This window comes from Rhinoraja longicauda, chromosome 4, assembly GCF_053455715.1.
Source record: "Rhinoraja longicauda isolate Sanriku21f chromosome 4, sRhiLon1.1, whole genome shotgun sequence".
Lineage (NCBI taxonomy): Eukaryota > Metazoa > Chordata > Chondrichthyes > Rajiformes > Arhynchobatidae > Rhinoraja > Rhinoraja longicauda.
In genome coordinates, this window is record NC_135956.1 from 47,770,309 (window position 1) to 47,788,451 (window position 18,143).

Below are 18,143 nucleotides of genomic sequence, written 5' to 3' on the forward strand. Positions count from 1 at the left end.
AACGATTCACAGTTGCCATTTAAATCCACTAACCAGGACATCTTTGCGATGTGGGAGGAAACTGGAAGACCAAGGGAATCCCACTCAGTCACAGGGGCAGCATGTAACCCACATGGTGACAGGGAGAGTGTGCAAACCTCACAACAGAGTAAGAGAGTTAGCACTTCCAGAGCTCTATAATTTTACAAATGGATTTGACGGGATGGAGTAATTCAGCGGGTCAGGCAGCATCCCCTGGAGAACATGGACAGGTGACATTTCGGGACAGGACCCTTGTTCAATAAAACCCTGCAGATGCTGGAAATCTGAAACCAAAGCAGAAAATGCTGGAAACACTCAGCAGGTCAAACAGTTTCTGCAGAAAGAGAAACTGAATAAATGTTTCACGTCAAAGAGCTGCTCAATATTTCACAGCTTTTAGTTATTGCTCCTTTGTCCCTGATTTAGCCAAAATCTCCTGTTGAATCTATTCACCCATCTGTTTCCAATCACATTAAATCTCTGGTTACTGATTCTCCATTTATTGAACAACTGTCCACCCTATTTTTCAAAGCCCTCCATGTTCTCGACCACCTCAATTAAATCTCCCCTTAAACGTTTCCATTCTAAGGAGGTAATTGAGAGCAGGTTGAAAACTAGACGACATAAAATTGAGATAGCTAGCAACTGTCTTATGCAGGCATGAGAATTAAGATGCTTATAAAAACGTAGCTCTGCCTTTCCCTGAGCTATATACACAAACATTCTCCAGGACTATCTTTGCATAGAAACAGGAAACACAGAAGAAATACTAAATGTTTTATCACAGACCTGACATTATATGTTAACTGCCTATTTACAGAGTAACAGGATTGGTAAAGGGGTAAGGATGCAAGACTCTCCATCCCCCATGTCATACCATAGTTTAATATCCTAAATGTGAATATAAACAGTAATACACGAATACACGAATCTCCAGAGGAATGAGGAAAATAAGGATTATCGTAAAAAAATAAATTTTGATCATTCGTGCTGTGAGTGTAAGAAAATACTGGCCGCTCTCAGTACAACTGTGACATTAGATCCACTTAGACCCAGCTTCCTACACCCAAATCTTTATTGATTTCAATGTTATTGTTGAAAGCTTTTTATCCTTAATAATCTTGGACATTGTCAGTACTAATTCAATAACAATCAATGTCAAATAAACCTCTGGTGGCCAGGAGCAGTGATACCATTATTGAGACTCATCCTCCTCCTTGTGTTTGCTATCGATCCAATTTTGACTGTGGAGACAGTGTGTCAATGTCATGGAGTGGTACATCACGGAAACAGTTTCTTCGGCACACCTCGTCCATACCAACCAATTTGGCATTCTGGACTAGTCCCAATTGCCTTCATTCGGTCCATAGCCCAATGAACCTTTCCTATCCATATAACTATCCAAATGTCTTTTGAAAGCCATAATTGTATCCGCGTGTATAGATTCCTCTTTTTAGTTTAGTTTAGAGTTTAGATTTTTAGCGCGGAAACAGGCCCTTCAGCCCAATGAATACGTGTCGACCAGCGATCCCTGGACCCTAGCACTTTCCTACACACTAACGAAAATTTACATTTTTTACTGTAGCAAATTAACCTACAAAGCTATATGTCTTTGGAGTGTGAGAGGAAACCAGAGCACCCGGGGAAAATCCACACGGTCAAGGGGAGAACGTACAAACTCTGTACAGACAGCACCCGTAGTCAGGATCGAACCTGGGTCTCTGGTGCAGTAAGGCAGCAACTTTACCGCCACGCACCATGCCGCCCTCTGTCAGGTTTTTTAGATACAGAGTACCCTCCTCGTGAAAATGTTGCCCCTGAGGTCCCTCTTACATCTCTCTCTCTCACCTGAAGCCTATGCCCTCATTCACTTTATCTATGTCTGTCGTGATTTGGTATATCATGTGTAGGAAATTTCATTTGTCTGAAAACATAATGCTTGCTGGCTTATTCTCGAGTTCCATAAAAACTGAAAAACTAAAAAACTAACCTCCTTTGTCTGTGGGACACACAAAGTGATGAGTACCTCCTCTCCAGCTGGGTAACAAGGCAGACAGGTCTCGGGATGTGTAGGGCGTGAGCATGTGAAAGGGATCCATGTGTTTGGTCAAATCTCCTGCTCCTGGGGGCGACCCCCGTTCGACAGTGTGTTCAAGTGTGGAGACCTTTGCTGGGCCAGAGCAATGTGGCCAAGGCACACCTGTCCACCCATTTTGTGCGGGGCTCCCCAGCCAGCCCAGCTTGCTCGTACCCACTGACTTGCTGATACACTCCTGCTGATGCAGCGCGGAGGTTTTATGCAGAGTATGTTGGTCACCCTTGGGCGAGGCTTGGTCCTTTATGCCTCGACCACCTTGAACCTTTGGCAGGTATGGATGGCACTGGTCATCGAACTGCAGAAATCCCCCAGCCTCTTTCAGAATATCTTGGCTTTCCGCTACTCTCCCAACTGGCATGCCAAATCCCAGAAATGCAGGTGAACTAAAAAAGCTATTTTCAAAGTTACCAACTTGTTTCTGCTGTAAACTGATATTTGGTCTCACTTTCGATCTTGATGTAAATCCACATAGTTCGTGGTTGTTCCTTGCTCTCTGATGCCGGTGAGGATCTTGAACTGGGTCCCCGGATGTTCTGCCTGTAGATTGGGTGGAAGATTTGCTCTGGGGTGAATCAAATGTCTTGCCAGAGGTCTCTGAGCATGAAGGAGCGGACTTCAGCATTACTGTTTGGCTCAGAGAGGGAGGGCGGGTGTGAGCTGGTCTAGAAAAGGCCACAGGAGAACTCTCTTTGCCATTCAGCATGGGAGGAGGGCCAGTGCGTCGAACACCACTGACCCCAACTACATGATGAACCTTGGCTTTTGACCCATATCCTGAAAGATGTTCAGGAGGGACGATGTGGAGATTCATCTTGTGGTTGACACGTTGGTGCATCAAGAGAACTTCGGGGTAAAGGGTTGTGTGACTGCAGAACTGGCAAAAATGGATGATCGTGGTGTTCGGCAGTGATGAGGTAAGTCTGCCCTTCGGAGCAAAATTATCTGCACAAGGAATGTCAGTCAACAATGCTGAGGTCAAATCCAAAGGAAACTCATCATGGGCTCCATTTTGATTTGAGTTAGTGATGTGGCCTCTCCTTACACATTGTGAAGGCCTTTCTGGTCTTAACATGTGGCCATTTGATCTCTCAAACTCAGGTGACTCTGCATACCTTGACATGGTCTGATCACTTGCACTGTTCTGGCATCCTGATGCCGAGCTAGAATGAATGTCATCTCCCGTGACTCCAATAAGCTCACATTTAGGTTGCTCCAACAGTGCACCTTCTTCAGAGGTTGAACCATAGCATTCAGAATCTTCAGGGAATCCCTTTGCATCCAAACAGCAAGCAGCATCCCTATCGGAAGGGAAGACGCCAGCCACGTGAGGGAAAGAGACGTGATTCCTGTTGGCGGGATTTGGAAGGTCTTCTTTGATTCCATTCTGAGGAGATGTATGGTGGTTGTCCCTGTGGCATTGAAGTGGAGATGACTCGGTCGCTGTGCCAGGGAAAAAAATGTGGGGCTTTTCTAGTGGAAGATAAAACAAAAAGGACAGCTGTTTTTCAATATAATAACATCAAAAAAATTAACAGGCTGGAAAATCGAAACAATCAGAAAATACTGGAAACACTCAGCGGGTCGGGCAGCATTTGTAGAGGGAGGAAATATTTCTAACCCACACGGAGGGGTTACTGAATTAGGATGTAAAAGATGACTAAATTGAAAGGACTTATTTTCCTTAGATGCAGGATAAAAAAAGCAGGGGTTATAGATGTAAAGGGTCGATTAGAGGAGGAAAAATATTTCACCCTGGGGGCGGTGGGTGTCTGGAATTCACTGCCTGAGATGTCCGTAGTGGCAGACACCCTCATCACTTTGGAGTAGCACTTGGACATGTATGTACCTGTAAGGCAATGGACAACAGTGCTGGAAGGGAGGATTGGTCTGAGGAGCTCTTTTTCATTCCAGCACAGATAGGATGGAACTAATGGTCCGTTCCTGTGAGGTAACTTTCCTAAGGTTTCCTGAATACCAGGAAGCCAAGCTGCAAAAAAACACATTGGAAAGATTCAGAGGAATGTGGGCCAAATATGGCCGATGGGACAAGCTTAGATGGGCATTTTGTTTGGCATGGGCGAGTTGGGCCGACGGGCCTGTTTCCGTGCTGTATGTAAGACTCTACGATGCTATGACCTACAACTACACCCGGCTCCTCAGGCTCTTCTAATACCTAGACCCTACTGATATGCAGTGACCGTTATAACAGGGCAGCCAGATTGTGCTCAGCATAACTCCCTGGGCAATAAACAGTCTTTTTTAATGATGTTAATTCAAGAAATCCCTGCTCTTTGAATAACTTTCACCTTAACTCGCTCTCACCCAAAGTTAGCTGCTCCAACAGTGCAGCATTCCCTCAGCACTGCTGAGCACTAGAAAGTCAGTCTGAATTACTTGCTCCAGTCTCTGGAATGGGATTCACCACACAACTTCTGAGAGCTCTTCCCCACAGTGTACAACGATTCCAATTAAAAGTGGTTGAAAGGGGCATCTGGATAAAACAGCCTTCCTTTCAATGTGATTTAAGATCTATCGATAATTCACACTGATTGCATACATTATTCCTATTTCTATTTTTCATTACTATTTCTGTAATTTGCTCTTTCTAAATGACCTCGCTGAATCTCTTAGCCTGCAAATCAACGAGATGCCACTAGGTGGAACCACATCCAAGCCCCAGGTTTCAGCTGCAGATCTGGCCAGTTCCAATCACCCTTCCTCCTTCACTAGAGAGCAGCAGAGACTGCAGCAGCCTTGAGCCGGGAGATGATTCCCATTGGAACATTAGTCATGCGGAGTTGAAAATTCCTCTCCAGTCCAGTAGTTCTTTCAGATTTTTGCCCAATTTTGAATTTAATCATTCCACATGCATCCATTGCTGAAGGTCCTACACCTCATAAGGTCATAAAGGATAGTAGAATTAGGCTATTTGGCCCATCAAGTCTTCTCTGCCATTCAATCATGGCTGATCTATTCTATCTCTCCCTCCTAACCCCTTTCTCCTGCCTTCTCCCCATAACCCCTGACACCTCTGACCCATCCCTAAACCTTACCACTTCCCAATCGTTCTTTCTCTCTCTCTTTCTCCCCATCCCTCGCCTCCATAGACACTCCCAAGAAGTTGCCACTTTTACCAAACTTTTCAGCACCTGCCCCAACATTCTTACGTTATCGCCCCTGTGAAGCACCTGCTTGTTAAATTATGCTAATTTAGCAATATAAATGATAATGTATAAATATATTGATATATAAATGAAAAATAAAATGCTCTCAGCCTCCATGCGGAGATTATGGTTTGTCAGGTTAAAAGCGGAATACAATACTTGAAGAATGACACTTCCTTCTAATGCACGCGCCTTTCACAATCTCTCTCCTCAGACCAGACCAGGCATCATCGCTTGATGATGTACAAAGAATAGATTATGTAAAATGTTAGCAGAATGCTGCCTGGATTAGAGAGTTTCAGATACAGGGATAATTTGGGTAGATTTGGATTGTCTTCTCTGGAATGGCGGAGGTTGAGGGGAGACTTGATAGAACTATATAAAACTATTATAGGCACAGATAGGGTAGACAGTCAGAACCTTTTTCCCAGGGTGGAAATGTGCAACACTAGAGGGCATAGCCACAAGGTGAGAGAGGGAAAGGTTGATGTGTGGGGCATGTTTGTTTGCACAAAGAGTGGTGGGGGCCTGGAACGCATTGCCTAGGGAGGTGGTAGAGGCAGATACGATAGTTGTGTTTAAGAGGCTTTTAAATCGACACATGGAAGTGCAAGAATTACAGGGATATGGATCATGTACGGGCAGATGAGATCAGTTTAACTAGACATCATGCTCAGCACAAACTTTGTGGGCCGAATGGCCCGTTCCTGCACTGTACTGTTCTATGTTGTATGCCATTCCATGCTTCATCCTGATCTGTCAATGACAATGTTTTTGATGTTCAAAAGTAACCATCGGTAGCCGTTAGCAACTTCAAAAATGCCTGCAATAAAACTAAGGATGACGCAAAGCTGAAATTGTCCTTGTAAAATTTTCTGGAGTTGGAAAATATCTAGACAGATATTGATCAATTGTGGTTAAAGTAATTAAGAGGTATGGAACATGGAAAATATATTAAAAAGTGGAATTAAAGCAGAGGTTACTAATGATCAACTGAATGTCAGCAGATGATTGAGGGACTGGATAGCCTCCTCCTGTTAGTATTAGTCTGGTTTCATGTGAACTGCAACAAATAGGAAATGGAAGCTTCATAATTAGCTTTCAACTCTGGAAATCAACAACATGCTACACTCATCCATTGAGTAAATATTTCAATGTCATCTTAAATATGATGAGATGTCCTAAGGCTCGCTGTCAATATGATGACATATTAAAATTGGTGACCTTCTCAAAGAGGGGAGCATTAAGGAAGGTCTTAAAACAAGAGAGAGAGAGAGAGAGGCAGATGCACCCAGGTTCGATACTGACTATGGGAACTGTCTATACAGAGCTGTTCTCGTTCGGACTGCATGGGTTTACTCCGGGTGCTCCAGTTTCCTCTCACAATCTAAAGAAGTACAGGTTTGTAGGTTAATGGGCTTCACTAAATTGTCCCTAGTGTGTAGGATATGGTGCTAATGTTATTACCATGAGAACATTAAAGGCTAGGGTGATCACTGGTCGGTGCGGACTCGGTGGGCCGAAGGTCCTGGTTCCACGCTGTATCTCTAATGTCTAAAAATCTAAAGTAAATACGTTTATGGAATCAATGCAAATCATTAAACACACAGGTGCAAATGATGAAGTAACTAATTTCAGGGAAAAGGACGAATACATGGGTGCTGTTATTGAACCCCACGACATTACTGCTGTTTATGCACCATTCAAACTACTGCCCATGATGTTTCATGGAACCCCAGCTACACATTCGTCTTGTCCTTTCTCCCATCGTCGCAACTGTTCCTGGTGGGATTCGGGATCAGATTAGTTTATTGCCGTATGCACCATGATGTAATGACCACCACTCTCAGGGTAATGAACCTCCTCCTGAATTCCCAATTAGAAGTATCAGAGACCACCCTATATTTATGGCTCCTAGGTTAAGACTCAATTTTGGATTCCCCTCGGACCCCAGAACCTGCGGGCAAGTGGTGGAACAGTGGGCTCAACAGCCAGCATGAGCTCAATGGGCCCAATGGCAGATGATGTATCTACACTCACACAACACTTCAGAAACCTTGTTATTTTCTCCAGTATCTGCTATAAATTCTGACTTGATTAATCACTTATCTAATTGTAAGCAATATTTGTGGAGTTTTATTGTCTGCTCAAAGTACCCTAGCCTTTAATGTTCTCATGGTAATAAAGTGTTGATAGATTCAACACTGAAAAAAAAGAATTTATCCAATGCCTTTAAGTCTCTCAGGACGCATACTGCCTCATAGGCTTTTAAAGGTCTTTTACGAGTCCTACTGTTGTACAAAGAGTACAATCTGCTTGAAATGCAGCTTCGAACTGAAAACAGCATTGGTTGCATTTGATCTGTGAAGAGCATTCATCACAAACAGTGGTAGGAAATTAACCATCCCAATCCAGAAATCAATACAGGAGAACATTCAACAAATGAAAAGGTGCTTCAAGTAAGTGTTATTGGACAACATCAACCATGTAAGAAGATAGTAAGATGGATACTCATAAGCCTGAAGGATGTGATTAAGCTAGAGAAGGCACAGAAGAGATTCACAATTATGTTGCCGGGTCTGGGGTTAAGAGGAGAGATAGGATAGATTGGACTGGTTTCTCCAGAACAAAGGAAGCAGATGAGTGATTTTACAGAGGATTATAAAATCACGAGGGACATGGAGAAGGTGGAAGGTCTTCTTCTCAGGGTAGAGGGGTTTAAACCTAGTAAGCATATGTTTAAAGTGAGATGAGAGAGATTTAACGGGGATCTTGGACATGCTTTTCACACTGAGGATGATAGGTATATGGAATGAGCTACCAGAGGAAGTAGGATAGGCACAATTACAACATCTAAGGACATTTAGGCATGTCGTTGGATTGGAAAAAATTAGAGAGATGTGAGCCAAATGCAGGCAAATGGGATCAGCTCAGGTACATTTCTGGGTCATGGACGAATTGGAACGAAGTGATTGTTTTCGTATTATATAACTTTCTGACTCTGTAACCAATCAGGGACGATTTACAGAGTTACTCAAAGGAAGGGGATAAGCAAGTGATAAGGTAGAACAGCCTGAAGGATGGTCCCGACCCGAATCATCTATGTTCTCCAGAGATGCTGCCTGACCCGCTCCAGCACACCTGCACTTTGTGTCTTTTTTTAAGGTAGAACAGCAGTTACTGAGAGGGACCTGGGTACAATCCTGACCTTATGCTATCTATGGAGTTTGTGCATTCACCCATTGACCGCTTGGGTTTCTCAATTGTGTTATGTTTCCTCTCACAGTCCAATGACATGCCTGTAGGTTAATTGCTCCTGTAAATAACTCATCAGTGTACAGAGCTGATGGAGGAGCAGCAGAGAATGAGGGCAATGAAAGAGGTTGTAGCACTGATGTGATTGCTCTGACGGAAGCAATGGGCCAAATGGTCTCCTTCTGTGTTATAGAGAGGTGGAGTTGTTTTGGGGAGGAAATGTCGGGGTTTGTTGCCTTGTCAGATGCAGGTATAACTGCCAGAGGTGGAGCAATCCAAAGTTGAGATGATCAGGAGGTCAGAATTGGAGACAAGCAGAGATGAAAAGCGGTTGCATTGGAATTGCAGCGAACTGAAAACAAGGATGAAACTTTAAAATGCTTCATAAAAAGCCTTTGTGTGTTAACAGGTTCGGAAGTGATGTTGCAACATGGTTTTGGTATAGAGAGATTCAGCACAGAAACAGGCCCTTGGCACACTGAGTGCACACTGACCATCAACCATCCATTTTTCATTTAGTTTAGTTTCGTTTAGTTTAGAGATACAGCGCAGAAATGGGCCCTTCGACCCACCGGGTCCACGCCGACCAGCGATCCCCGCACATTAACACCATCCTACATACACTAGGGACAATGTTGTTTTACATTTACCAAGCCACTTTACCTACAAACCTGTACGTCTTTGGAGTGAGGGGGGAAACCGAAGATCTCAGAGAAAACCCACGCGGTCACAGGGAGAACGTACAAACTCCGTACAGCCAGCAGCCGTCAAGATTGAACCCAGGTCTCCAACGCTGCAAGGGCTGTAAGGCAGAAACTCTACTGCTGCGCCACCGTGCCGCACCATTTGAACTAATCCAACATGCATCGCTTTATTCTTCTCATCAACTCCCTCAGATTCTAACGCTCACCTGCACACTGGGGAAAATTCACAGCGGCCAATTAGCCTGCCAACTCGTATGTCTGGGGTGTAAGAGGAAACTGGAACACCCGGACGAAACCCACGTGATCCCAAGGAGAACGTGCAAACTCCACATAAATAGCGATCGGGATTGTACCCTGGTCTCGGGTGCTAGGAGACAACAGCCCTACTGGCTGAGCTACTGTGCCACCCAGATGATTAGGGTGAATCAGATTCATGGGGAGTAGAACGAGATAGACCAGCAAGAAGTGTAGTGGGCGAGTCAATTCTGGTGGTAACACTGGCACGAGTGAGGGTTTCTGGAGCAGGTTGATCCTGGGAAGAGTTGAGTGATGATCAACAGGTGGAAACAGGCAAATTTAGAGGTTGTGTGGATGTATGGTCGATAATTTACCATTCAGCCTAACCTGTCCATGCCAACCCCTCTTGAACCTTAAATCCTACTGCATCTAGCTCTCAGTACAATCCTCTATTCTCTCCTTTCTTCGGTGCCAGTCCTACTCTGTTATTCACCCAAGCTCAGTTTCAAGCTGTTGCTATGGAGACCTCCGAATAAAGTTATCAGAATAGCCTAACTCAACACAGATGCAGAGCTATATATCTATCCATTAAAACAGAAATTACCTCAATGAGCAGAGGTATCGAAGTAATGTTTGCCTGGCCAATTTCTATTTCTCTCATCAATTTGATTGCTTTAAATGATTGGCCAGATGCTGTCTGAAGTACTTTAGAGGCTGAATAACTCTCAGTAGGTTAAAACACTCAGAAGAACGTTGAAAATCATCTTGTAAAGGGGGAGTTTATTTTTCAATCAAACTAGACAAGAGTCAATTTGGTAAGAAGGTTCAGAAACTGAAATGCTCCTTGGAAAACAGATGTATAAACAGGATTGATGAACAGAGAGATTTGGGCTGCGGATGCAACTGTTGGGAAAAACAGTTAATACTTTAAATTAATGGCCTGCGATTGTTGATCTTAAACATTAACTCTGTGTATGTCTCTAAAGTCCTACCTGAGCTACTGAGATTTCTCTGAACTTTCTTGTTAGCAGGGAAATAGGCCCTTTGGCCCAACTTGTCCGTGCCGACCAAATCACCTGCATGAGCTAATCCCATTTGCCTAATTTTGGTCCATATCACTTCCCAGAATGATAACATTAAGATTGGGATCTACCCTGGAAAGATAGACACAAAATGCAGGAGTAACTCAGCGGGTCACACAGCATCTCTCTCGAGAAAAGGAATAGGTGACATTTCGGGTCGAGGCCCTTCTTCAGACTAGTTAGGGATAAGGGAAATGAGATATATATATATATATGGGATGTGGAGAGATAAAAAACAATGAATGAAAGATATGCAAAAAAGTTTCGGGTCAGAATTTCGGCAGAGTTCCGACCTGAAATGTCATCTGTTCCTTTTCTCCAGAGATGCTGCCTAACCCGCTGAATTACTCCTGCAATTTGTATCTATCTTGAGTATAAACCAGCATCTGCAGTTTCTTCGTACACTGGAAATATAAAATTGATTGGACCCAATGGTTTACATGTGATTCGGCAGGACTTAATGTAAAGGCTAATAGGGTAGGTTTAGCACTAGACAGCAACAATGCTCTGGATTTAGCTCTGCAATACAACCAAGGTGAGTCCCAAATCCACAGACACCTTTCTTACCTAGTCCAATGTTTCCTTTCTGTCTTTTACTTGTAGGTTATATTATATTATCTCCCTGTGCCTTGTAAATATGCAACTACTGAATTAACCTCCATTTGGATTTAATCATGTTCTAGGTAGGACTTGGGGCATATAAGCAAGGCCATTCCATCTAATAGGTCCATAACAACCCCTCTTGAACCCTCTGCTAACTAACCATAATTAACTCGCAGTGTAATCCTCTCTTCCATTCTCTCATGTTCAAATCTAGCTCATCCTTAAATTGCAGTGGTTATGGTCAATGTTGAGTAAGAATACAACAAAATACATCAACAAACATAATCTCTATTGGTCACCCTGTGGGAGCAAGTGCTTAAGCTCGGCACTCTCTGGGTAAAAAGGTTTTTCATAAGGTCATAAGTGATAGGAGCAGAATTTGGCCATTTGGCCCTTCAAGTCTATTCTGCCATTCAATCATGGCTGATCTATCTCATCCTCCTAACTCCATTCTCCTACCTCCTTCTTGCCATAACCCTTGACACCCATGCTAATCAAGAATCTATCTATCTCTTCCTTAAAAATATCCATTGACATGGCCTCCACAGCCTTCTGTGGCAAAGAATTCCACAGATTCACCACCATATCATATCATATCATATATATACAGCCGGAAACAGGCCCTTTCGGCCCACCAAGTCCGTGCCGCCCAGCGATCCCCGCACATTAACACTATCCTACACCCACTAGGGACAATTTTTTACATTTACCCAGCCAATTAACCTACATACCTGTACGTCTTTGGAGTGTGGGAGGAAACCGAAGATCTCGGAGAAAACCCACGCAGGTCACGGGGAGAACGTACAAACTCCATACAGTGCAGCACCCGTAGTCAGGATCGAACCTGAGTCTCCGGCGCTGCATTCGCTGTAAAGCAGCAACTCTACCGCTGCGCTACCGTGCCACCCTTTGACAAAATAAATTTCTCCTCATCTCCTTCATAAAGGAACGTCCTTTAATTTTGAGGCTTTGACCTCCGAATTAGACTCTCCCACTAGTGAAAACATCCTCCACATCCACTCTATCCAAGTCTTTCACTATTCCGTATGGTTTAATGTGGCCCCCCCTCATTCTTCTAAATTCCAGCGAGTACAGGCCTAGTGCTGTCAAACGCTCATCATATGTTAACCCACTCATTCCTGGGATCATTCTTGTAAACCTCCTCTGGACCCTCTCCAGACCTAGCACATCCTTTCTCAGATATGGTGCCCAGAATAGCACACAATACTCCAAATGCGGTCTGACCAGTGCCTTAGAGAGTCTCAGCATTACATCCCTGTTTAGGTATTCTAGCCCTCTTGAAATAAATGTTGTGTTTGCCTTCCTTATTACCGATTTGACTTGCAAATTAACATGTTGGGAATCCTGGACCAGCACTCCCAAGTCCCTTTGCACCTCCGATTTCTGGATTCTCTCCCCTTGGTGAGACCGCACCTGGAGTATTGTGTGCAGTTTTGGTCTCCTAACCTGACGAAAGACGTTCTTGCCTTAGAGGGAGTACAGAGAAGGTTCACCAGATTGATCCCTGGGATGGAGGGACTTTCATATGAGGAAAGATTGGATAGACTGGGCTTGTACTCGCTGGAATTTAGAAGACTGAGGGGGGATCTTATAGAAACATATAAAATTCTTAAGGGGTTGAGAGGCTAGATGCGAGAAGATTGTTCCCGATGTTGGGGGAGTCCAGAACCAGGGGTCACAGCTTAAGGATAAGGGGGAAGTCTTTTAGGACCGAGATGAGAAAACATTTCTTCACACAGAGAGTGGTGAGTCTGTGGAATTCTCTGCCACAGAAGGTAGTTGAGGCCAGTTCATTGGCTATATTTAAGAGGGAGTTAGATGTGGCCCTTTTTGCTAAAGGGATCAGGGGGTATGGAGAGAAGGCAGGTACAGGCTACTGAGCTGGATGATCAGCCATGATCATATTGAATGGCGGTGCAGGCTCGAAGGGCCAAATGGCCTACTCCTGCACCTATTTTCTATGTTTCTATGTTTCTATTTAGAAAGTAGTCTACGCCTTTCTTCCTACAGCCAAAATGCACGACTCCACACTTCACTACACTATATTCCATCTGCCAGTTCTCTGCCCACTCTCCCAACCTATCGAAGTTCTTTTGCAGAGTCCCTGCATTCTCCACACTACCTACCCCTCCATCTATTTTTCCTAAATTTCATTTTGATTTCCCGGTTATGTCCATGGCATCTGCTAATTATAGGATCACAGAAACATACAGCACAGACATGGGATATTTCAGCCACCTCATCCCTGCCAACCATCATGCCTATCTATGCTAATTCCATTTGCTTCCATAAGGCTTTTCCTATCCATGTACCTGTCCAAACAGTTTTTAAACATATAGTGTGTAGGAAGGAACTGCAGCTGTTGGTTTACACTGAAGATGGACACAAAATGCTGGAGTAACTCAGCAGGACAGGCAGCATCTCTGGAGAGAAGGGATGGGTGACGTTTCGGGTCAAGACCTTTCTTCAGACTGAGAATCAGAGGAGAGGGAAACTAGACGTATTTGACGGGGAATCAAGGTGTGAAAAGGACAGATCACAGCAGATGACCAGCAAGGAAATGTACACTGGTTCATTGTCGGCTGAGTGGAAGGTGATAACGAGGCATACAAACAGTAAAATTAATCAGGAGTACAGTGACACCTGTCAGAGAAATAGGGTGGGGGGAGGGACGGAGAGGGAGGGAAAGCAAGGATTACTTGAAGTCAGAGAAATCAATATTCATACCAGTGGGTTAGACCAATCTGTCCCGACCTATGTCCAAGTCCAATCCCTCCCAACCTATGTCCAAGACACCTCACACGCCCTTCGTCTCTTCAATGACTTCTGTTTTCCAGGCCCTCACTCCCTCATCTTTACTATGGATGTTCAGCCACTCTACACCTCCATTCCCCACCAGGAAGGCCATAAAGCCCTCCATTTCTTCCTCGACAGAATGAAACAGCCAATATCCCTCTACCGCCAATTACAAACCCCTCCTGCAATGATCTTGTGTGACGAGAAGCAGCCAATGCAAGCGGGTATCCGTGAACGTGATTTGTTGTAATCCACCTTCACACTAACTATGACCAGCACCCGTCCATCACCCCCTTACCACTCAACCTCCCCACTCTCAGATTGATGGCTTCTGCAAAGTTAGGGTCGCTGATACTGCTTTCAGATCCAGATTCAGAAATTAACTCCAGCCTATCGTCTCCATTATAAGCCACCATCATAAACACTCCCCACCTTCTCCAACCTTATCTCCAATCATATGCCAGCAGCTTGGGACATCTTAGCACCGAGAACAACCAATTTGCAGCCTCTGCCACTTCCCTTCCCCACCCCAAGCCACCTCAGGAAATATTAGGACAGGTTCGCCCAGGAGATGATGCCAAGACTCGGAGAGCAGAGAAATGGAGGGAAGGTGGCTTGAAGCATGGCCCACCAGTAGCAACACAATTAAAATCAGGGGTGCTCGAGTTGCCTGAATTGGAGCAATGCAGAGAACCCAGACAGAGGGTTCGGGTGGCAAGGAAAATGGGAGAGCAGGCCTTTGGGAGTTAAGTTGTAAGGTTTATGTGAGCTCAAGATCCAGGAAGGTACAGGACGAGAGGCTGGGCAGGAGGGAGATGACGAAGAGTCAAAACGCAGTGATCATATCACCGCGGCTACCTCATAAGACACCTGTACCCTACCTTCCACTGTGCCCTGCAAGTCCCTTCTAAAGAAGCCTGTATAGACCTTCCAATGGACTCTAGATGCAGTCTCTTCTGATGGAGCCTGTAGAGTACCTTCCGATTATGTCTCTTACACATTCTTCCATTGGACCCTCTGTACATTCCCTTGTGACAGAGTCTGTACTGTCTCTTCTGATGCTCTCATCCTGCTACTCCCATCAGGAAGGATACAGGAATCTGAGGACAGATACCTCCAGGTTCAAGGACAGCTTCGTCCATCAACCATCAGGCCCTTGAACCACCCTACACAACCCTATCAACAATCTTAACTCAGCACCAAGCCACCATGGACTTCTGCACTATAAAGATTGTTTAACATACTTTGGTTTTTGCACTATCATGATATAGTTTACTAAGAATAACTGACCATTTATGGTACATTTATTATTACTGTTGCACCAAACATGCCTGTAAAGTCGCAACAAGAAAGAATTTAATAGCTCAGATCCATATCCTGTGCATATTTGGGCATCATGGGGGTGCAGTGGCAGAGCTGCTGCCTTACAGCACCAGAGACCTGGGTTCGATCCTGACCATGGGTGCTGCCTGTATGGAGTTTTTACGTTCTACCTGTGACCTGCGTGGCTTTGCTCCAGGTGCTCCGGTTTCCACCCACACTCCAAAGCTGTACAGGTTTGTAGGTTAATTGGCTTCAGTAAAAAAGGTAAATTGTCCCCACTGTAGGATAGTGCTAGCTTAAGGGGTGGTCGCTGCTCCTCTAAAATCTAAATTAAAGTCTAAAGTCCAATAATTGAACACTCTTGACGTTGGTCATTTATATTCCCTGCCTGTATAGTCCACCTGCAAACGCAACTCACTTACTCATGTCCGACTTCCCCGCTGCATCCTTTTCTGACAGCATCTCCGCGCCGCCTCCTGAACGGTGAGCACCAGCCTCGGCCAGTGCGGGCACTGCCGCATCTTCTGGGGCTGAGATGGAGCTGGGGGAGCTGGGCTGACTGTTGGACGTGGTGTCTGCTTCGCTGATGGAGCCGGGCCTGGGGTCCTGCATCCTCTTCCTCCTGTGAACTCTGGAGTGGAGCACCACTTGGTGGTAGGTGCGGAACACCTTGCCACATTCTGAACACTCGGTGCTTCTGCCCTGTGCCGCCCCCGTGCTGGGGCGAGGCGCGGGGCTGGGCTCACAGCTCTCCCTGGATCGGCTCAGCAGAAACCCTTCGGCCATCATTCCGACTCGCCGTTTGGAGCAGCCACTGCCGACGGCGCCTCCTTCCTGCTTGCGCTTCTCGGTGCCGGCAAGGATGCCTTCCCCTTTCACCTTGTCACCGGTCTCTGGCGTGGCTTCGCCCAACCCTCCGTCTTGCGTGCACTCGGAGAGGTCTCCCACCTCTCCCCCATGGTTTAAATACCACGCCAGGTGGCTGCACACGGGGTCAAACTCCGCCAGCCCCTTCGCCGACAAGCGGTCTGTGAAGTTCTCCAGCGACAAAACTGGCCTCAGGTCCAGGCACCGAAGGAAACGATCCTTGGTCGAGATATCATTGACTTCCGGCGCTTGTTCCCCTGGGTGGTCTCGATCTGCTCTGGAGTGCAGCTCCTCGTGTTTGATTAGACTCTGCCCGTTTAGGACAAGGTAGCCGCATTTCATGCAGATCTCGTACTGAGAGAAGGCCACCCCCATTTTTTCCTCTTGCACCACATCGTTGATGGTGACCAAATCCTCCCCGTCGCCCCTCCTGGTTTTGCTCCTGCGGCTGTTCCTTGCGCTGTGCACCTTCATGTGATTCTTCAGGAACCAGCGCTCCTTAAACCTGCGGCCACACACGGGGCAGCCGTGTTCCAGAGCGCCGCTGTGCTTCTTCATGTGGGCCTTCAGGCACCAGGCTTGGGAGAACGTCGCCTGGCACGTGTCGCAGGTGAACTCTCCCGCCCGCCGCTCGGCCCGCACCTCCTCGCTGGCGCCTCTTGGCATCTCTGCGGTGATGTGGACCCTCTCAATGTGGCTCAGGAAGCGGTCTTCCCTCAGAGTGGAGTAGTCGCAAAGTCTGCACTTGTACGGCTGGTGGAACAGCTGCACGTGCTGATCCAGCTGCTCCTGCTTCTCGAAGCCTCCCCCGCAGCCCCTGCACCGCAGGGTGGAAGCACCCGCGCCAGCGTGGACCTCCCTCTCCTTCACCATCCGCAGCAACACCTTCCCGTGATCTTCCTTGGCCGACTGGGGTTGGGTGGTAGCCTCGGGGGTCTCCGTCCCATCTGGCTCGTCCGCCTGCCATCCCCCGCCACCGGTCTCGTGGCCCTCACTGAGGTCCCCCATCCTGTGGGTGCGGATGTGTATCTTGAGGTTGCCTTTCTGGGACGCCCTGTGCTCACAGTACGGACACTTGTAGGGCTTCTCGCCCGTGTGTGTCCGCATGTGGACTGACAGCACACTGAGGAAGGTGAAGTTCTTCCTACAGATGGAGCAGGTAAACTTCTCGCCCTTCCTCTCGTCTCCGTCCTCACTGTCGGAGCGGGCACGGCGTGGCACGTCCAGGCTTTCCGGCTCTGGCTCTTCCAGAATCTCCACATGCGTGCCCGTTTTCTCCTCCGTCGCTCCCACCCTCTTCCTCGGCCGTTTATTCAGTGGAAACATCCTAGGGGTCAGGCTGGGATCTTCCTCCACAGTTTGCTCCTGGGCACCCATTGGTTTTATCACCAACACCCTTCCATCCCTTCAGTCGCCATCGCCCTGCAGTCAGAGCTCCTGGAAGTCCCCACTTTGACGCTATTTTGCTGTTTGGCTCTATTGGAACGGTCAGTGGAAGGACACTTTCAGAGGGTCACCTGACCCTAGAATTAAAGAGAGAGACAAAAAATGTTTAACATATCTGTCATCCAATGTGGTAAAATATCATTTCCCCAAAGGGAGAATCTTTCCAGGGATGGTACAAACAATTTACTTCCAAAGTACCTGAACCATGATAAAACCTTACTTGTTAAGAACAAGAAATGGCAAACAAAACAAATCTGCTCGAGGAACTCGAGGTGCATCTGTGGAGGGAACTGGACAGGTGATGTCTCAGGTTGGGACGTTTTCCGATGACATTTTGGGTTGGGACCCTGACGGCACGGTGGCGCAGCGATAGAGTGATAGAGTTACAGTTGTCTGTGGTTCCTCCCACATTCCTGGTTTCCTCCCACATTCCAAAGACCTGCAGGTTTGTAGGTTAATTGGCTCCTGTAAATTGTCCCTAGTGTGTAGGATAGAACTAGTGTACAGAGATTGCTGGTTGGTGCAG

General features: G+C 46.2%; 1 protein-coding gene across 1 annotated transcript in view; it reads right to left on the reverse strand.

The window, feature by feature from the left end:
* znf516 (zinc finger protein 516) overlaps positions 1-18,143 on the reverse strand; it is a 110,111-nt gene that overhangs the window by 45,410 nt on the left and 46,558 nt on the right. The window contains exons 2-3 of the mRNA XM_078397685.1: positions 15,727-17,694; positions 2,012-3,589 (exon numbers count right to left, since the gene is read on the reverse strand). Coding sequence (XP_078253811.1) covers positions 2,012-3,589; positions 15,727-17,548 — 3,400 coding nt within the window. The 5' untranslated portion in view covers positions 17,549-17,694. The remainder of the gene's footprint in view (positions 1-2,011; positions 3,590-15,726; positions 17,695-18,143) is intronic.